Raw genomic sequence first — 22,604 nt, forward strand, 5'->3', positions numbered from 1 at the left:
TGACTCAAAATCACACAGTTAAATCCTGATATTCACATCACAATTTGACTAGCTGTGGAAATCATCTCCTACTTATCAATTGATGAGCTTAAGGGGCTTTCTAATGAATGGTTCATAAGGCACAACACTTGGTGAAGGTTTTGCAAATGGGGTTGCAAGCTTTGGGTTTAACTGTGGAGGAAACTCCGTAGTTAAGCGCGCTCAGGCTGGAGTAGTACTGGGATGGGTGACCTCCCGGGAAGTCCCGGTGCTTCACCCCTGTGAGCATCACCTAGATCCAATGAGTGCTAAGTGTTCCATTTATTCTCATGAGAGATGGATTCGTGTTGAATCACTACTCATGAAACATGGGTCATCGAGTTTGACTCAAAATCACACAGTTAAATCCTGATATTCACATCACAATTTGACTAGCTGTGGAAATCATCTCCTACTTATCAATTGATGAGCTTAAGGGGCTTTCTAATGAATGGTTCATAAGGCACAACACTTGGTGAAGGTTTTGCAAATGGGGTTGCAAGCTTTGGGTTTAACTGTGGAGGAAACTCCGTAGTTAAGCGCGCTCAGGCTGGAGTAGTACTGGGATGGGTGACCTCCCGGGAAGTCCCGGTGCTTCACCCCTGTGAGCATCACCTAGATCCAATGAGTGCTAAGTGTTCCATTTATTCTCATGAGAGATGGATTCGTGTTGAATCACTACTCATGAAACATGGGTCATCGAGTTTGACTCAAAATCACACAGTTAAATCCTGATATTCACATCACAATTTGACTAGCTGTGGAAATCATCTCCTACTTATCAATTGATGAGCTTAAGGGGCTTTCTAATGAATGGTTCATAAGGCACAACACTTGGTGAAGGTTTTGCAAATGGGGTTGCAAGCTTTGGGTTTAACTGTGGAGGAAACTCCGTAGTTAAGCGCGCTCAGGCTGGAGTAGTACTGGGATGGGTGACCTCCCGGGAAGTCCCGGTGCTTCACCCCTGTGAGCATCACCTAGATCCAATGAGTGCTAAGTGTTCCATTTATTCTCATGAGAGATGGATTCGTGTTGAATCACTACTCATGAAACATGGGTCATCGAGTTTGACTCAAAATCACACAGTTAAATCCTGATATTCACATCACAATTTGACTAGCTGTGGAAATCATCTCCTACTTATCAATTGATGAGCTTAAGGGGCTTTCTAATGAATGGTTCATAAGGCACAACACTTGGTGAAGGTTTTGCAAATGGGGTTGCAAGCTTTGGGTTTAACTGTGGAGGAAACTCCGTAGTTAAGCGCGCTCAGGCTGGAGTAGTACTGGGATGGGTGACCTCCCGGGAAGTCCCGGTGCTTCACCCCTGTGAGCATCACCTAGATCCAATGAGTGCTAAGTGTTCCATTTATTCTCATGAGAGATGGATTCGTGTTGAATCACTACTCATGAAACATGGGTCATCGAGTTTGACTCAAAATCACACAGTTAAATCCTGATATTCACATCACAATTTGACTAGCTGTGGAAATCATCTCCTACTTATCAATTGATGAGCTTAAGGGGCTTTCTAATGAATGGTTCATAAGGCACAACACTTGGTGAAGGTTTTGCAAATGGGGTTGCAAGCTTTGGGTTTAACTGTGGAGGAAACTCCGTAGTTAAGCGCGCTCAGGCTGGAGTAGTACTGGGATGGGTGACCTCCCGGGAAGTCCCGGTGCTTCACCCCTGTGAGCATCACCTAGATCCAATGAGTGCTAAGTGTTCCATTTATTCTCATGAGAGATGGATTCGTGTTGAATCACTACTCATGAAACATGGGTCATCGAGTTTGACTCAAAATCACACAGTTAAATCCTGATATTCACATCACAATGATATAGTGATATTTGATATTAGTTGTCATTTGTTCCTAAGTGGTATTTATGGACTAACCTGGGTTTTGTAGAAGCATCCGTAGATGGATTTCAATTTCAAATTCTACAGTACGTAGATTTTGATTTCCTTAGTAATTTCATTGATGGTGTTTTGAAATTGTTAGTTATGAAGTTTCCGTTTAACTGATTGTAACCATTAATCTCATTCACGTGAACATAGCTGATATAACTGTCTTCCTACGAAAATGAAGTAATAATTGTATTTCTTTGATATGTTAGTTGTTAGTTAAGACTTGGAAAAAGCAAAACGTTACAAAGTAGATAAATTTTCGTATATACATTCATTTGTTTAATTTTTATATGTAAATTGTTTATTATATTGAATTATTTGTAATCTTGAAGTGTGCATATCTCCATATTGAATATTGTATACTTATCTAAAGATGAAATGGACACTTAACATTGTGTGTGTCTTGATGATTTAGTTTCTAGTTGTAAAGTTACTCAACACTTACGTTATTTTGTATGTTTGGATCTTATACAAATGATTATAGTCTTTACTTAGTTGCTATAGAGGTTTACCATTAGAAGAAGACTTATTTTGTGTTTTCTTGTAAAGTAGAAAAGGTTTCTTCTTGGGGGCTTTATATTAATTAGTGTTTCTTTGTAATTAGAAAACACTTCTACAGGTTCCTTATGGATTTGCATGTTAAATAAATCAAGTGCGCCTTTTTATCCTAGTATGGAGTTTTTATGCCTTTTGTTGGAAAATGATGTTGCATGTTCAATATTCAAGTATCTAGTTTGCCATTCTTTCTCTACTCTGTAAGCTCTTTAAAACATTTTCCTTGCTTTATAAGAAATTATACATTTAGTCAATAGTTATAACTTATTTATAATCTGGTTATACATTATTTAGTAGAATAATATTTTGAATTAACATTTGTGACTCATTTATAATTTTATTACAAGTCATGTTACTTAATTATAACTCATGTTAAAATTCAATTCTGAAAGTCAAATTTATACTTGAAGTTGCTGGAAAACACTTTTCATTTGATATTTTCAAAAGAATAAAAATGTCCTTGTATTATTCTTTTTTTGAATATACAACTGATATTTACATACATGGAATGAGTTGAAAGTATTGAAAATAAACATCTCACACAAGCTGTGAGTTTAACTACTACCTTTCATACATATCCAGAATATGAAAAAAAAATACATATGAAGGTAGGGTTAGAGGTAACCAGTGATTTCCTTTTCAGCTTTTGACTGGTTAAGTGATCTATGATGCTGTTTTTGGTCCAGCTCCTGATCTGCCAAGTTTCGGTCTCCATTTCCCTGCACAAAGAAAAGAGTGGGGTTAGATCTTGAAAGATCTAAGCAATGACTGAATACCTGTAACTAGTCATCCCACACATGTACTGTCTTTCCCTATTCTGAATACGTATCAAAGATAGTATAGAAAGATATAATGTTAAAGGGACGTATTATTTTTGATATGAAACCTTTCATTATAATCAAGTACAGGCATGTTTAGTTCGCAAGAAACAAGCACTAAAACTATAAATGTAAAGTCATAGAAAGTGGTTTATGAGTGTGACGAGCCCATGCTTGAACCTCATAAAATACTCTTTATTTACTAGGGTTATATCTATTCCATCAAAATAAAGCTTGTGCACATGCTGATTAAATGGACAAGAAACAACTCGGCAACAGTTCATGTTCATATTGATCTTCAAGTTAGATACAAAAAATGCCTACGTCAAATGTTATATAGTAGTCAAATAACAGATTAGCTAAATGAAGCTTGTAGTTACAGCATACCTAAAAAAATCAGCAAGAAGCAGAAATAGATGTGCTTCAGATGCCTTGGTTTCTCTAGATTCGGTTACCAACATTAAGCAACATGATACAACAGCATTATCTCTTAAAAAACAATGCATTTCCTTCAAGAATGTAAAAGATTTTCTTTAAAACTTTATACAAAGTGAATAATGACAGCTAAAAATGATGAGAGGATAACAGTCACATCATCAAATGGTTGTATAATCAATGGAGCGAATGAGTGAAAACAATCAGAAGCTGACTGGAACATTTTCAAAATTCACATATTCAAAGGACGTGTGAATATATCCTTGCACAACCAGTGAATAGTGACTTCTAGCAGAAAGAAAGGGAAAATGGGACTGATATTGCATGGTAACCATTCATAAATTTCCAGAAAAGTTCATCCTCAAGCAGCATATAACATGGCAAAAGAGAAAGGAGCAATTAATACTTAGAGAATGTGCTGGTTTATGTTGGGGTAGCTGAAGAAGAAGTTACATGGTCAGCCTATAGACTTCGTAAACAAGTTACCAACAAGCAAATGATAGAGAATATCATCAAAAGAATATCAGATATCACATAGCAAAGGAACTTGGGAATTGTATGTAAGTTATGACACTCATACCTCTACTATAGAAAGCCTTTATTTCAGTAAGAGGAAAAGAACAAAGGATGCTACTAAAATCTACAGTATGGTCCTCGAAAATCATAAGCTAAAGTATTATAAGGATGCTGCATATCTATACTCAAGTCTGTTTTTGGCATAAAAATCTTCAGTAAGCAAATAAACCCTTGTCAAGATAGCAGATATGTTTCTGAAAAAATTGTGGAGTCCCAACATGCATGACAGTTATTCCGAGATTTCTTTAAAATGATAGAAAAGCAAAGGTTACATGTTGATGAGAAAACTCATCTCAGGATCTGAATGTTTTTTCCAACTAAAATGATGCAAATCTATAGAAAGAAAAATATCACATTCACATAATAGCCTACAAGATGAGTTTGTGACTGTCAAGAAAGGGTTTTCATGATAACTTCACCATTGTTTCAAGCATTTTCAAGATGAACTAATAGATCCAAAGGAAGCTGTGGTTTCAAGCTGAGGTTTAAGCCCGAGTCAAAATAAAAGCCTTCATAGAAATAGCAGCTACCAGTATGAGAAATTTTCCAAGTATGTATGGGAAGTGAGTGAAATCTGTAGAAGATCTCCATCTCACAGTGCTGCATATACTCCATGAAATATTGTCAGCTTAAAAGGAAAAAATGATATGATACTAGAGCAAAGGAAAACACGAGCTCTATCCTACAAGGGTTTTACCCAAGTTAAAAACATCAACACCGAGAAGCATAAAACCGTGGAGAAACAGGAAAGCATTTAAATATTGCAAAGGAATCATGGCTACAGAAATGACTTGACAAACTCAGATTTGAAGACGTTGTTGAGAGAAACCAAAGGATGGTGTCTAATAAAACCAGTCATAGTTGGCAATCACATATTTCTCCTTGAAGCTAGCAAAGCATTATCAAACATGACAGCCTTAATAAAATATACAGGAACCTGTATCATGGCGGTCTTTAAAGAAAACCCAAGTCATGTCTTCATTCAAAAGACGAGCCCAACAAGGAGAGAATATGAAAAAAATGAAAAGAGTCATGACACAAGCATTAAATATGCCCAACACGTTCAAAGGAAACAGTAAAGCATTACTTTCTCATGGCAATTTCCAACATTACTTTCTCATTGCGGCTCAAGAAAGTAAAAAAGCAAAATAGATATATAACCTTCAAAGCATGGTGGCTCAGATAAATATGCCAGGAGCAACTCATAAGAATGGAGGCTCAAGTAGAATACAAAATTGAGAATAATGGCATAGCATCTCCAGTGAAAACATGCTTTGCAAATATAACAAGAACATTACCTTTTGCAAGTAGGAGCAACTCATAAGAAAGGTGGCAAGAAGAAAGATACTTCCAGTCATGGAGGCCGCAAATGAAGTAAAAAATGCCTTCAAAACCCTAGCCGCGATTTTTCTCCCAAGCCCTTCAGAATGAATACAATGTAAAATGAGAGACGTTTAGGGTAGCAAAATGATGTTATGCCTTTCTCCTTTTTAATACTTTTTGAAATCCACCGACATGGGAAAAGCTTTGAAGTTCTATTATTATTTCTCAAAACTGAATTGAAAATATGCGATGAGGAGGTGTTTTAAGTCTCTAGGAAGTGTGTTTTCCAAACCGTGGGTGTCTTCCTTTAAGACATCATAGTTGTGCTTAACATTGTAAATGATATTGGCTAAAATGACACTTTTATAAGTCATTTTATGTTAATATTATTTAATGGTAAAAACATGTTAAATTTTTATGCTTGAATAAGTTTGGGAATAGATGGAGGGAATATAGGAGTTTGCAGGTCGATTTTGACTTTGTTTTGTCAGTTGAGAATTCTTTATGACCAGTTGGAGCGTTTTTGGGGAAGTTTATGATGAGTTATGGGCCAGTTTATGAGTTTGTGGAGTCTAATAAGTGGTTGGACTTCATTTTTGGAAGTTTCTAAGCCCTCATTTTGTGGCTATTTTCTTGCATCCAACCCAAGTGATTGAGGAGTGTACTTAGTGCGTTTTAAACTCATTATTGTGAGAGTTCTAATTATGCAAGGAAGGTTTATGAGACATTTTTTGTCCTTAGCATTTTTGTGCAGAAATTTGTAACTCATTTTGAAGATCAAATACAAGTGACGGCAGCTGAGTTTATGTTATTTGAATCTATTTTTGAGCCTTCTTTTCTTTCTATAATTTTGTGTGTATCTTAAGGTTTTTTGATAAAGGCAATTTGTGACTGATCATTTTTCCATGTTGCTTTCTCTCACCTAAACACCTAGTTACAGAAAAGTATGTTTGTTTGCAGGTTGTTCATGTTTTAAAAGTTGAAGTTCATAAGAGAGGCATCTATTTTCTTCCTTATGCTGGTTCATTTTCAGACTTTACTACAAAATATTTATGCAAGTCTATGCAAAAAGGAAGTGTTTTTTGTAATCATTTAGTAATACTAGTAATCCCTCATAGTTACTAGTATTTGAATTTTCATATCATATTTTGGTGTATCACCTAATTCTCTAGTTTAGAGTTTAAAATCTTGATTTCATTTCAGTAACTTCTATCCCTTTTCCTTACAAGTTCATGCTAGTTTTTTGGAGTTATCAGTGATTATCAAATAGGAACCGGCCTAGAATCCAAAGGTTTCCTTTTTAGTTATGCATTTCCCACATGCAAAAATGAATCCCATGTTAGGCAAGGTTGTTAAACTTATTTAGTTTAACAAGGTGCAAATGTTCGCCTTAACAATTCATTTACAAAAATAAGACTATATTCGAATGTAGTCACTCGTTTATAGCATTGTAACAAGTCATTTGTTACTGTCAGAAAGAACTTTGAATGTTATTTTGTTTGGCAAAGATACTTGTATTTCTTGTTTCCATCGTTTAACTTATTGTTCTCTATTGGTTCAAATCAATATGTTGATAATGGAAATGCCCTTCTTATTATTGGTCCATGTGAAATATACTAAAGGGTGACATGCTTTGTGTTATCATTTGAAATGCAGGGGCGATCTTTGGATTATAAGTTCAAATATCAATTTTACTAAAGAGAGAAGGTTTGATTATTTTGTGCATTATTTTAGTTTAGCACTACAAAATGATTATTGACATTCTGCTAAGGATTGTTATGTTTCTGTAGGGATGACTTCCTCATTTTTGCAGTCAGTGATTATCATGGGCCTTCATCGGATGGTATTCTTGAGGTATACACAGATTTCTCTAAGTGATGCTAATACTAGAAATAGGGATAGACAAGGATGATACTAACACACAAACCAAGAAACTTGGACCCCAAAGTCATGCTTCCTAGTTGGAAAATACTTTGGTGAATGCACTAACAATAAACCCCAAGTGAAAACTAGCATCAATATTCAAACCTAAATTATTGTTCTTTTTCTTGCATAGTTGAGACATATTGCAAGAATATCAATAATCTAAATCAAGATTGCATATAATGTTTACCACTCACTGTTCAGGCAAGGGTGGAAGTATTTCTGCTTGTGTCTTGTTATGAACAATTTTAATGTACGCACATTGAGCAGAAAGAGCTTGGCATGAAATAAAAGAGCTAGGTGATATAAAGACAAACAGCTGTGTTACAAGAGCAGTTCATGTGTTTTTATGTGTGTTAAGTCTGCCTTCCTGCATAGTCAGGTCACATACCCAAGGAGAAAGCAAATAGTTATAATACATAGCAAGGAATCAAGTACCCTTTGAAAACACAAAGGATACCCATATTGGAGTTTCATCTTATGGATAGGCTGAAGAAATATATCATTGGAAAACTGTCATTGATGTGAATTAGGAGAGATTAAGAGAAATGTCAGTGATGTAATTTGATTAAAGTTGAAGTAACATATATGACAAAATAAAAGTTGAATGTTTGTGATATCTAAGAGGCCAACTCCCACGAGAGCGGCAATCTAAAGTCAACCACAAAATATATCAATAGGATAGCGACTACATGTTTAACTGATAATACATTGATCAAACCCGTATGACAGCAAACAGCAAATGCTGTGATATAGGATTTGTTTCTTTATTTTAGTTTCTATGTGATAGAAAATGCAGTAAGTAAACAATTATGACATTCAGCTATATTAGTTTGTGTATAATACATAAATAAGTGGTCTATTATCCAAGTGTGCAACTTTTATCAAGGGGCAACTTATTTAAAGTTGGTTTTACCATCAAACTTGTTCATTATGTGCAAGCTGAGTCATAACCTAAGAGTGGTGATTCATTTGAATGGTGCATTTGTTTGTTAAAGCATAATATGGGTGTCAAGAGGTGTGATCTTTTATGAGATTTAAAGTGTTTTTAAAAAGAAAAAGAAATAAACTAAAAGATATATCAAAGGGCATCTCTTAGAAAGAGTCACACTTTTTCAGATAAAGGAAGAAGATATAAAAGGAAGGTCTAGATGAGAGACGAGTGTGTTGTGAGTTTAAAGAGTATCAAGCATATACACCAGATTTGGGTGGAGCTATTATTGACAAGATAAATTTACAGATTTAATGAGAAGATTATAAGGAGTTTATCGAAGGTACACGTGGAGATTTTGATAATTTTCCTAGCAGATTTATGATCAGTTTATAGAAGATTTGACATGGGAACTATAACAAGTTTGAAGAAGAGATTTATAGATTTTGTGAAGATATTATGAATAACGGGTTGGTTCTTCTAGTGAAATCAACTCACAAAATGAATGAGGTGTTGGTGCCTGCAAAATTCGTAAGAAGAAAATTAATGCAAGCATAATTTATTGCCTTGGTTTCTTTTGCAAGTGTTAGGATTAACCATGGACAGAATTAACAATTACATGCAACTATAACCAATATTAGAAAATAATAAATCGCACAGAAGATAACACTAGACACATAGATGTAATGTGGTTCACCCAATCCCTAGGCTACGTCCACCAACCACGAGTCCAATATTATTATTATCCAATGATTACAATTCGCAATCCCTTACAACTCAATACTGCCACAAGAAGCTACAATATCATCATACATTATGAAATCCCTAACTCAGCCATTTTATACAAGCTTTTGCCCCTTCCAAAATTAGGGCTAGAATAAGTTGTCTAATAGAATAATAGCAGCTGATGCCCTTTACAATAGTAGGGTCATTTTTGGCTTCGGGGGCACTGCCCCTAAAATTCCCTATGGAGGTGTTGCCCCTCGACCCCACCCTATACTGCGACATGGAGGCATCTGGGGAGCTGCTCCTTGATCCCATCTTGGGGGCGTTACCCCCAAACCCCTGTAGAAATAATATGGGAGGAAACTGTGCTGAATAAACCTTCGATTCAGATTAGGCTCCAAACCACAACAACAAGGACTTCCACACAAACTTTCTTGTTGTTGTGGGGCTCATTGTGTTAATTTAGAATCAAATCATAAAAGAATTGAATAAGTTTTAAGAATATTAATTTTTTTCACTACACTAATTCACAGCTCTTCTCACTATAGTCATGTACCTTTCGATTGGTATGACTCATGAAAGTTAGCTTTTTGAAATTAGTCTATCTAGCTAGAAGGAATATCCAAAGAGCACACATGGGTGGACTAGAAGGTTGCTCTTCATACAAAGCTCCATTTTTCAATGGACCAAACTATTCTTTTTGGAGCCTAACAATGGAGACTAATATAACTGCCCCAAGTTTGGAATTTAGCAATTAGTGGTAAAGGGATATAGAGCTCATCAACTCCAACAAATCCAACAAGGAAGCAGGCAAGTGAAAATAGTGTAAGAGCAAAAAATGCAGTCTTATGTGAAATAACAGAATCATAACTTGTAAAAGTTATGCATTGCAAATCTGCTAAGGACATTTGGGGTAAATTGAAAAACGTCTATGAAAGAGACAGCAAAGTGAAGAAAGAAAAACTTCAAACCTATAGAGGGGAATTTGAAAACATCAAGATGTTGAATGAATAAAATATTGCTCCATAGCTTCTTTGAATTGATGTTAATGCCATAAGGGGTCTTGGAGAACAAATAGAAGAACCAACAATAGTTCAAAAGATATTGAGATCTCTTCCTATGAGATTCGATGCTAAAGTCTTTGGTATAGGAGAAATGAGGGACATAGATGAATAAACCATGGATGAGTTACATGGAATCCTTAAAACATGTGAAATGAGCACTGGGAAAGGCAATGCATCAAAAGTTGAGCAAAAAAAGCATGCTCGTCTTCGAGAGGATTGAAACGTTTTTCAAACTTAGTCGTCTGGGAATCCCAACCATTGTTAGCCCTTGTAGCTAAATTGTAGAACTAGTTCACAATGTCATGTCCATTTTTAATTTAAATCTAATGAATAATATTAAATAAAAGTACTAATAAATAAATATTATAATCTATTAATAAGCATAATACTTTTGTCAAATCAATATAATATAATATTATTAATTGATATATAGTGATAATACAATATAGACAAATTCTTAAATAAATCTATTAAAATAATAATCATATATTATTTGTCATGTCCCCGCTCTAGCTCAGTCTAGCAGAGACATGTGAGTCAGCTTATTATGGGGTCTTGTAGGCTGATAGGGTTGGATAGAGACCCAGTATGGTTATTCAGTGTTGGGGACTTGATGTTTTGGCAGTTATTAATCAGTTGGGAGACGTTCCTTGTTTTTAGGAGGCAGTTCCTACTTTTTAGGAGGTATGATCTTGCCTAGGGTTGGGTCTCCATGAGATTACCCTTTGGGTTCAGTTTCAGAGGGATAGGGCTTGTTTCCTAAATTTTAGGATCATCCCTAGATTTTAGGGATGAGACTGCCAGTGGATCCTTGATTTCCGACTTCAGTTACAGACAGGTGATAGGATGATTTTATGGTTTGTGATGTCAGTTGGGCATTTTGTGGCTATTTGGGTTGTATTTTTAATACTTCCTAAGTTAGTGTTTAATAATTAAATAAGGTTAAGTTTTAGCCATTTTGGAGTAATAAGGGGTTTTTTGGCCTCATCTGGATGCGCATCCTATGGTGTGATAGCTCGTTGGAAAGGTCTCAAAATTCTCTAAATCTTTCTCTTTGGTCTCAGGGCATTTCCATGAATGGAATTCTATCTACGAGGAAAAAGGTCATTTTCTAGTAACATGACCACTTTAAAATAAGAAATTATAACACTTTCAATACACAATGCCACTTGGAGACACTTAGGGTTCGATTTGCAATTGAGAGGGGGTTATAAGGAGATGGAAGCTTCATTCTAAGAGCATCTTTTGCATATTGAAAAACTTGTTTTTGTGAATTGGCTCTGAGAGAGCTATTCCTTATCTAGGACGCAAACCCCAGGTTTTGGATTGGTTGGGACGTAGCCCTCAACAGTTATTGGCATTGGATTCTTCAGACAATGTGCGTTGCTATCAGGGATAGAGTATGCCATTCTTTATTGTGGATTCAGGTTGCAGATTTGTAGTTTCAGCGTTGCAGATTGATTCTTTGAGCTGGGATGTGATTTTTGCAGTCTTAGGGCCGCCATTTGCAGCAGGTACACCCCACGTGGAACATAAGGAATACTTGTATTCAGCCTCAGATGTATCCTTGATTCATGTTCATTATTCACCATCCAGTTTGGCATCATTGTTGGATGTAAGCTCCTTGGAACTGCATTGGATTTATTATTTGGCTCTATAAATCAGAAATTTGCTTGGTATGATTTATAGCAATTCTGATTTGGCTCTATGCTCTTATTTATTTTCAGTCTCCTTTCATGATTAATGTTCATTATTCATTACTATTATGAAAACTATCAAAAAACACAAAACAAAAACAAAACCTTCTACAACTTCTGTCTATTCTCAAAGACCATCAAAGAAATCACAGGGAAACATAGTTTATTAATTTAAAAACTACAGTAGATCAGCAAGGGCATCCATCAGGGATCTTTCATTATTATTATAAATATACTTTTAATGTGAGAATATATTATTATTATTAATATAATTTAATAATTCATGATTACATGCCTTTAGTAATAAATCTAACTAAATAATATTATAATTGAAATATAAATATGTACTAATCAAATATTTTAATATGCTAAATATTAAATTATGGATAGACAGAACCTTTACCTATACTCATAAAGCATATATTAGAATGGAAGAATATTAACGGAAAGGAGGGGGGCAATAAGGAAGGAAAAGGAAAAGGCTCGCCAGGCAGAGATACATCGAGCGAGAACAGTTAGACAAAGATGATTGAAAATTGCATCTTTCCAAATCAGAGGCAATCAATTAATGGCCGTCAGAGCATCGAGGGAAACAAGGGAGAAAGCCACTCAACAACCTATGGAGTTAGAACTACTCAACAAACAACACCTGGCTAGTATACATCTTGGAAGTCAACAAACAAGAATCACTGATAGGGCCAATTCAAATATTGGGACATCTGTCGTTAGTAAATATGGTATCAGGATGTATGCCATCAATATCGGGATGTATGTCGTCAGTATTGGGAAGGTTCTACGGCGGTATCGGGAAGGTTCTATGTCGGTATCGAGAAGGTTCTTATTATGTAGCCGACATGTATGTAGTCAACGGACACTTTCGGGAAGGTTTCTCGAAATGTATATATACTTCCCTCCGGGATCATTGTAATCATCTTATCAGGAGAATCATTATGTACTGTATTGGCATATGCGAATAATAAGAGAAGTTTTGCTGTTCTTATTCATTGTCTGTATACATTGATTTCTTTACCCAGTACGGTAAACATTTGGCGCCATTGCCCTATGAACTTGGAAGGAGGGAGGAATGAAGATTAATGCCAAATCAACTTAACAAAGATCAAAATAAGGTAAAGGGAAAAGATGGAATATGTACTGTGCAAGAAAATTTAATTTTGGCACAACAAGCCAAATGCAGAAGGAGGTTCTAGAAGATTGCCGATGGACACAGAAGTGCGGAAGAATTGTTGGAGGAGACTCGACAGCGGGTGGAGTTGGTGGAAGAAGCAAGGGAGGAGTTTGTAATGTCCCCTCTTTAGTTCGACATGACATTGATCATGGATTTTGCCTATTCCAGACTCTCGTAGGCAAATGGTGTGGAGAGAGAGTCAATTCTGTGGATCAGATGGTCATATCTTGCTCTTGAAGAAGTGTTCAGAGGTTATATTTTATTATTAGGTGTTATTGGGGCCTACATGTTATAATTTTAAGTTGAGTTGCACTTTTTATTTTATAAAATTACTTTATTATCAAAAGTGCATTATAATGAGATTTTATAAAGGATGTTTCCAGAAGTTCTAGAAAAAGTGCATTATAATGAGATTTTATAAAGGATGTTTCTAGAAGTTCTAGCAACTTCTTAGAAAAGTGAATAAATAGAGGGCTGGGCCTCTCATTTTGGACATGCTTGGATTTGAGATTTCTTCTACTTCTTCCATTGTGGAGCAAATTTGTAGTCTCTTGGGTCTGCAAATTATTATTTGATCTTTGGGAACGAATCACTCCCTTGGATTGGCGACTTTGAGGGTGTGAAATATCACCTGAATTGTTGCATTTGAGGAGTTGGTAATTCAGCCATCTCATTTGGACTTCATTGAGATTTAGTTATAAGGGTTTACTTTGGTTGGAATAAGGGTTTCAGTTGTGCCCTAGCATTTGTGGATTGATTAACAGGGTTTGAAGACACAGTTGTGCGTTATTTTCAGACTGCCAGTCCAGGGTTTGGACCCACGTTTTTGCTCATAACTCCTAATTGGTTTGATGGATGAATTTCATATTTTAGGGAGTTATTCAGCAACTCTAGGCGCCCAGATTTATTGCTTTTGGAGTGACAAGAAACGCTGCCATATTTTTATCTAGCAGCCGTACCAAGCTGTACCTGTACGGCCCTGTCAGTTGAGCAGCAGCAGCAATTTTGTGAGTCGGTTTGGGGCAGATTGTGAGGTCTTCGTGTGGCATCAATTCAGCATTTATATCCGGCAAAATTGGAGCTATTCCAGGTGCACAAACTGAAGTTTTGATTGCCAAAATATTGCATGTTATGGATTAGAACAGTCAGCACTGTCATTGCATAAATAGTTATTTCCAATCATTAATAACTGTTGTAAAAGTTTCGTCATTTGCATTCCAAATCTGAACTGGGTTATTGTTCATGTCATAACATTGCATTGTCAAGAGCTTGATGTATTAGAAGTGCATAGTTGTGACAGTCTCTCATTGTAATCAGTTCTATTTGCTGTCATAAAATCAGAATTGCATTGGACTTCATATTTGAGTTTCATATTGTCATCTATCTCTTAGATTGGCAGTGTTATAATCTGGAAATTGTTGTTCATACATTATTGGCATCATATATTGAGGTTTCGTTGTACAACAATTAGTAATATTGCAGCCTTATTCGGTTACATGCCAACTGTTTGACAAAATTCCTAAGTCCAGTTTGAGGGTTTCAGTGGCCTTTATAGTAAGGGTCATTACAGAGTTTTGGAATTTGTATTCGCCGAGGGAAGAGAATCCAGATGGAAGAGAATCGACTCACATGGCTCGGAGTGCTGAAGGAGCAAGAGCGTGGAGTGAACTCTTCGTCCGCGATACACTTCTAGAAGGGACAAATTCGCTTAACGGAGACCCTTCTTTACCAAACAGCACAGCTGCCAGGATACCAAGCGTCAACGTTGGAATACCAAGTGTCAGTGTCAGGATGGCGGGACCAAAGGAGAAGTAACCTTTGAAGAGAGACTTCATGGCTCTGAATCCCTCTCATGCTCAGGAACTCTTTAAACGATGGGGTTTGGACTTCATCGAACCCCTGAAGGCAAGCAGAACTAGAACATGTCGATACATCATTGTAGCAATAGAGTGCCTGACCAAATGGGTGGACGCACGCGCACTACCAGATAACTCGGTGGTAAGCACAGCAAAATTTATTTATGAGCAAATTATTACTAGGTACGAGATTCCATTGCAGTTAACAAGTGATAGGGGATGACATTTTGTAAACCATGTTATCCGACTGCTCACCACTGAGTTCAAGATTTATCATTCATTATTGAGCTCGTACTATCCAAGAACAAACAGACAGATCGAGGCTACCAACAAAATCTTGGTGTCCATTATCTACAAATCTTGTATTGTCAAAGGTGAGGATTGGGAAGAAAAATTACCCTCTGCTCTTTGGGCTTATCGCACGGCGTATAAGGTGACCGCGGGGCACACACCATTTCAATTGATGTTTGGACAAGAGGCCGTAGTACCAGCGGAATTCATGATACCAAGCCTGAGGATAGCACTGGAAAACAAGTTGGGCGACATGGAAAGCTTAAGGGAGTGATTGTACAAATTGAACAAGCTGGAGGAGAAGCGATTATTGGCGCAGTGGGAAACTGAGGTGACGTAGAACAGGCGTAAGGCATGGCATGATAAGCACTTGAAACTGAACAAGTTTCAACCCAAATAGTGGGTGTTAAAGTACGATGGTCAAAATGAGATCAAGCCGGGTCAGTTCAAAGTTAAGTGGGTTGGACCATATTAGATTTGGTAAGTGGGTGACAATAGAGCAATCAAGTTATGGACACTGGATGGACAGGAAGTTCCAGACACAATAAATGACTATAAGCTGAAAATTTATCGCGCGCTAGCTAAGTCGCCATCAGGACCTGTTAAGGAGCAGTAGTATTATTCAAAATAAATTTAAAAAAAAGAAAAAAAAGAAAAAAGAATGAGAAAAGCATCGTACGATCAAGTGACAATACGACGTTGTGAGCAAGAAATAAACACCGTACAGTGTTCTCAAGATAATCACCGTACGACATCCAAACTTATATTGCCGTACGATGCTCCCAACTTCTATCACCAAACGGCTCCATTTTATAACTTCATTCGACTAAACACTGTACGGATGTCAGCAGTCAAACTTGTAACACCATACGCCTTCACTTATATCACCGTACGGACTTCCAAGCATCAGCAATATAAGGGGATACGTACGGCAGGCAAGCCATTTTGAAAGCAGAAAGCATTTGTCTGGAGGCATCAAGTATGATTATTACGTACGCCTTGGAGAAGGGACACCATATAGAAGTTTTTTTTACAAGCACCATATGGCTTGATTGCTTCATTCAGACACCCCTACTGTACGAATTTCTAGGAACTAATTCAGCGTACGGTGTTGGAGTTCTTTTTAAGAACTAAAGGAAGAGCGGCATTAGCATAATTGCCGTACGGATTGCAGATAGGAGAGAGTCTGACGAAGAGAGCTTCAGGACCATGCGCCAAGTATGGTAGCATCTATAGAAGATCACGCTTGGAGTTCTCTGTAGAGTTCCGTACGGAACAATTTGAAAATCTTTGATGTCAGTCGTAGTGCCTAAACTGGAGGCATTTAAGGGAGGAGCCGTATAGGAGAAGAAGACCTGCGAGTAACATGCAAGTGATTCTACAAGGGTACGGCATTCAAAAGAGGAGGGTTTATGCTCACACCCATATGGTCTTCATTTTGTGGTATAGAAGCAGCAAGATTAGTAACGCCTGAAGAAGAGAGGGTATCCATCCGTTGAGAAAGCCTTCACAAGTCATTGTACAACATCTCAAAGCTATTTAAGAAAGAATTCCGTACGTGGGCATAGCAATTGCTGGTGGAGTAGTATTCATTGATTAGTAGAGTGAAAAAGGTGGAATGCAAACGTTGAGAGGAAGATAGCAAGATTTTTGAAAAGCATCCACGGGGTCTTGGCAACAAGATTGTCTTTAAGTGAACCTCCTGGAGTTCTTCATTCGACGTCTTTGACAGGAACAGTTGCAAAAACACAACAGTACGGCGTCCAAGGAAGGGCAGCTTGGTAGGAAGATTGTACGAAAATGACAGCTATTCGTATGGTGTTTGCTGGTAAGGGTGCTGTTACTAAAATTTTGCACATGTGTGAAATTTTAAGTATACATGTAATGAAAGTACAGAAGTGTCATTCATTTCATTTCAAAAATAGAAATGTCCTTGTATTATTCATTTTCAAATATACATTTGATGTTTTCAAACAACGAAATGCACTGACATGAATAGAAAAGATCTCACACAAGCCGTGAGTATTGCTCATTTTACTAGTTTCTTTCATAAGGAAATACACAAACAGATACATGTGAATGAAAGAAATAAAAGTAGAGATAACCAATCATTGCCTGTTGCCTTGACTGGTTATGAATTCCCTACCGTACTCGTCCAGCTCCAAGCTCCACGTTCTCCAACAACTGCAAATAAAATGAAGGAAACTGATGTTAGATCCCGAAGGATCTAAGCAACGATTACCTATCTCTACAACTACACATGTTCTCTGTTGATGCATTTCATTACGAAAGAAAGTAAACTGAAAGAAGGCAATAGAAGTTATTTGTGAGTGTCACGAGCCCGTGCTCGAACCTCACAGAATACTATGCTAACAGGATTACAGCATATAAATAATGTATATCTACTGCAAGAAGACTTGTAAGATAATCAACAAGAGATAATTCAGGCTATGCTAAGAGTTGATGGGTTTTCATTGCAAATGTAAAACATGTTACAAAAAACTGTTTTCAGAAAAACCTCCAGATTTAATGCATTTCTTAAAAGGTGGACAGCTACAGCAACTTGCCATAATGCCAAAGCTAAAACTTTTAAAGAATAGCAATTCTTGTCGAAAGGATCTATTGAAATGCTAATGGTGAGTTACATGAGTTTTCAATAAAGATACAGACCAATGCATTTATAGCATGAGAATGGCAGGTAATGTGCGTAAGTAATACAAACAGCAGACATAATCTAATGATTTGTTGGAAATCATTATTGAAAGGATGAAGGTTTCCTATAACAGCTTCAATTGAAAACTTGGCACTACGGGCAACTCAATGTGGCAAATAAGTTTCATGGGAATCATTATTGAAAAAACATTAATAGCAGAACTGGTATAATATCAACATACTCCATGAACCTATCATTTGAATGGGAGAAGACTGTTACAAAGATATAATGTAAAGTTAAAGAACACAATACAATCCTGATTTGGGAAACATGTTTGGCTAAGACAACATTCATATTGTGAGTTGCTACAACTGTATCAGATTATCAGGATTCTGAAAATGGTGCATTTGTAAACCATTATATGTATCATGGAGCCAATTTAAAGGTTGAAACACGGTAATAATATTTTGTAGTCATGAGATAAAACTGTATCTTTGGATCCTGTCAAGAAGCACATGATGTTGTGTCCTGAGGTTGATGATGGAGGTTATGTCATTAAGGAATGTATGAAGATCTTTTGGAAATCAAAGAAGCTTGAAATTTGTTACATAATCTTTAAAATAAAGGACTAGTTTTGTATCAGAAGATAATCAGCATGGTGTTGTTGGCTGTAACAGAAATCAAGGGAGTATATAAAAAAGAGTATTGCTTAAATAAACAATCCTATACACTATCTCACAGTATTCATTTCGAGCTTTGTCTACAGTTTCAGCCTGTGAGAGCTTACATCAAGGTGCCAATGCTAACCACTAGAGATAAAATGGTCACGAACCCATCTGGGTTTCCTTGCAAATCCATTTTGAAAATATAAATGGAAAGTCAATATAACTGGGATGTATTAATACAATGATACAGCAGAGATCCCATTTATTTCAGCATACATAACGACATTGGCAGAAAAGGAATTACTTTGATGACGTTTGGACAAACAATTCAATGGAACAGCAGCATCCTTGAATGCTGAACTTCATAAAAGAAAATCACGAGTAGCTAAAGCAACAGAGATAGTAACAATTGAGAAAATAAAAGTTCTCTTTGAGAGAACGAATGTTGCACGGGTTTCTACTTTAGATTCTAGTGCTCGGATCATAATTTCACAAGATGAGCATCATTCTTTAAATAGGAGCGTTGAAGAAGCAGGTAAACTTGTAGACATGAAGGTGGGTGCAGCTATGGCTCAAGTTGATGCAGTAAGATTGAGTTGCTAAGACTGGGTTTGGAAACCCGTCATGGAAAATAATCAGTAGTGAAACCCTTCTGGAAAATAAAGCTGAAACATATGTGTTTTTAGTATGAGAAACTTGAACAGAAAATAAGCTCAGCAATGAAACCTAGAAAATCTCATGGCGGCAAGCAAATAAACCCCACTCGGCTTTTGAAGTAAGTATATTTGCACATAGAAAATCCATGCATTTCATGGTGGCCAATGAACAACAGCATGAAGTGAAATGATAAAACCCGTATGCAATGAAGGAACCCATATTATAAAAGCTTGATGAGTCTTGGCACTGTAATCATAAAGCCTCTTTTAGATCTCCCAGAGGAAAAGCAGGAAGAAGAATTACTTAGCAATGAAAAAATCAGAACAAGTAAAATTTGCAAAATTCGAAGGAGCCAGCTTGAGACCAGATGAAAGTGCGGCTTCATCTTCAGATTTCCAACAAATGTGGTAAGAAGAAAGCGATTAGCGATTTCTGAATATCAGCAAAACCTCAACTTCATAATAGCAACGAAAGGGAAGAAAATTTTTTCATGACAGCAGCAAATCAATGAGACAAATACATAGTCATGGCGGCAAACAAGATATAAAACCCCAGTAACAACAAATAAACCCTACTCGGGTTTCAAAGTAATGGCGTATTGAAACAAATTTCAAGAGCAAAAACATACCTCCAAATGTTTCAAGAAATCTCTGTGCATGAAGAAAATCAACAAGTTTCTCCAACACAAGGCGGCATCAACATTACCTTCTACTGCAGCAGCTTCCAGTCACAGGTTTAATGAAATGAAAAGGAACCATGGCTACAAAAAAACATCAAAACCCTCAAATACGGTGGCTCTAGCATCACAAAATCAAATGCAAGTGAAGTATTGCAGCAAAATGCAAAGAAACGTGCCCATTTCAGTCAAAAATGCAGACCTCATGGCGGCCTTCAAACCCTAGCCACATTTTTCCCAATTTCTCCAATACAATGCAAATGCGAAATGATCAATTTTAGGGTTGTCATGTGGAATTATATTGCCCCAAATTAGAAAACATAATATGTTTGAAGTCCAATGCATTTTGATGGGGTCGACTTTTTACTTTTCCCTACTTAAGCTTAAAGCTCAAAATATGCTGTGGACTTGAGGTGTTTAAGTTTTAAATTTTTGAAAAACTTTTATTTGCATAAAGTTTACATTGTAAAACAATATATTAAATGGTATGTTATAAACCATTTAATATTTTTTTTTATTTTTCAAAAAATGCAAATAAGAGGGAAGAAGAGAATTTGAATTAGTCTTAGGACTAATGAGTCAATATAAAATGTTTTTTTTTTACCAAGTCTTAGGAGTTATTGTTTTCAAAGACAAAGACTTAGTAATATCATTTAAGGTCATGGAGAGAGTATCTTAGGGATTTTGAGTCCTTTCAGGGCTATGGGTCGGATTTTGACTTTATCTTGGCAGTTTGAGGCCATTTATTGACATTTTGAGTCTTTTGAGGGCAGTTTTAGTGAGTCATAAGTCTCTTTATCGCTTAGTGGACCTTTTCCAAAGGTGAATCATCATTTTCAGTGGTTATGACTCCTTTTTCAGAGGCATTTTTTATGGATTCAACCCTAAGGGGTTTGTATTTAGTATATTGAACTCTGATTTTGGAGGGAGTTCGGATTATGCAAAGAAGTGGATGTGACTTCTGTTTTGAGTCCTTGTTCTTTTTTGCAAAATTTATAATTCATCTTGGGAAATTCAATACAGGTGACAGAATTGTGATTATGTTATTTGGTGTCAAATTTAAGCCTTCTTTCTTCCTGCAGTTTTGTGCGTGTACCAGAATGATTCGATGAAGTAATTGTGAGCTATTATTGTTCCTGGTTAGATCGTCTCATTTCAGCACCTGGTTGTAGGAAAGTAAGTCTATTTGCAGGTTGTAATATGTGTTTTTAAAGGGGAAATTAGTAAATGAGAGGCATATGTTTTCCTCCTTTCATTAATTTATCCTTCAAACCTTATTACAAATCACTCATGCAGATCTTTACAGAAAGATGTGTTTTCCTGTACGTCAAGTAGCTGTATAATTCTTCTATGTTAAGTGTGTTTGAGTTTTCCATGTCATTTTGGTGTATCACCATCTCCTGGTTTATGTTGTAGGTTTAGGTTCATTTTCAGCAACTTCTTCCTTTTTCCTTGAAGTTTAAGTTAGGATCTTGGAAATATCACTGAATATCCAATAAGAGTCGGCCTAGAATCCGGAGGTCTCATTTCATTTGCATGTCCCACGAAGTGAAGTGATTCCCATGTTAAGTAAGGATTGCTGAACTCTTTCAGTTCAGTATTGGGTGCAAATCTTGAAACTTAACAGGTGCAGAGAAGCCATATGACTGTACGGCATACAGGAAGAAGGGCAATCGTTAAGTGACTCTGAAAGGAATTTCTTGCAGTCGTACGGACAAGTAACTAACCTAATGGCTTTCTTTTCAGCAAACTGATAAAAGCATGCAATCATTTGGGAAGCGGGCTTGGAGAAACCAACTGCATCAGGATTCGACCATGAACCAAGATGTGCAGGCAGGAACTTCTCAAGCACGGCCATGCGGGAAGGACAAAGGCAAGCAGAGGGCCAAAGTACAGAATCAGCTGGATGTGCAAACAACACCACAGACTGTAGTCTTCGAAGGGTTGAATGGATGGGACTGTAGGAAGTGGTGGGATGAAAATTCGGATACGCACCTCATTAAAGCAAGCACCCGAAAGGCGCAGGTGGAGTGGGCAATCCAGATGCCACTTTTCTGTATCTGAGATTTTGAGGGCGTCTTGCGTCCTATGATTGAGGCTTATAACAAGTATTCCCGGAAGTGTTCAATTTCGTATTTGGGGTATGACATAGGTGTGTCATTTTGGCCAGCGGATTTTACAAGAGTATTTGGTATACCAGGAGCGACGCAAGGAGGAAAGAAGATTGATAGTAAGCCCAAAAAGATGAGCAGGGAAAGAAGTTGCAGCTGATATAGCTGGTGTGTAACAACTAGGTACAGTAGCAGGTGGATACCCTTATAGGCACTTCAAAGGGAAGAGGGTTGTGGAAGTTTGATATTAGAGATGGCCATTGGAAGTGCCTGATGGATGTTGTAAAAAGTAGGCTTATAGGGTCCAGTAGGGCATTTGACATTTCCTTTCTGTTGGTCAGTATGATGAATGGGCTCATGAATGGGAAGGTATACGACTGGGCTTCTCTATTAGCCATGCGCATGGATGAGTTCATGATTCTGCAGCATAAAACATTCTATATGCTGCACTACGCCATCAGACCCTTTCTGGAAGCTACATGCAAGGACGATACCCCATGAGCAGCTGGAAATTAAGCCAAGTCTGGCGGTACCTG

At 36.9% G+C, this 22,604-nt stretch overlaps 1 protein-coding gene across 2 annotated transcripts in view; it reads left to right on the forward strand.

Moving 5' to 3' along the window:
• The window catches only part of LOC149567729 (uncharacterized), a 379,835-nt gene that overhangs the window by 152,584 nt on the left and 204,647 nt on the right, over nt 1-22,604 (forward strand). For both annotated transcript variants that reach the window (XM_089820995.1, XM_089820994.1), the window contains 2 exons: nt 7,289-7,339; nt 7,423-7,486. In XM_089820995.1, coding sequence (XP_089677121.1) covers nt 7,289-7,339; nt 7,423-7,486 — 115 coding nt within the window. The remainder of the gene's footprint in view (nt 1-7,288; nt 7,340-7,422; nt 7,487-22,604) is intronic.

The sequence above is a fragment of the Cupressus sempervirens genome, chromosome 3 (assembly GCF_028749045.1).
Source record: "Cupressus sempervirens isolate cs-2001-9-10 chromosome 3, ASM2874904v1, whole genome shotgun sequence".
In the NCBI taxonomy this organism is placed as follows: domain Eukaryota; kingdom Viridiplantae; phylum Streptophyta; class Pinopsida; order Cupressales; family Cupressaceae; genus Cupressus; species Cupressus sempervirens.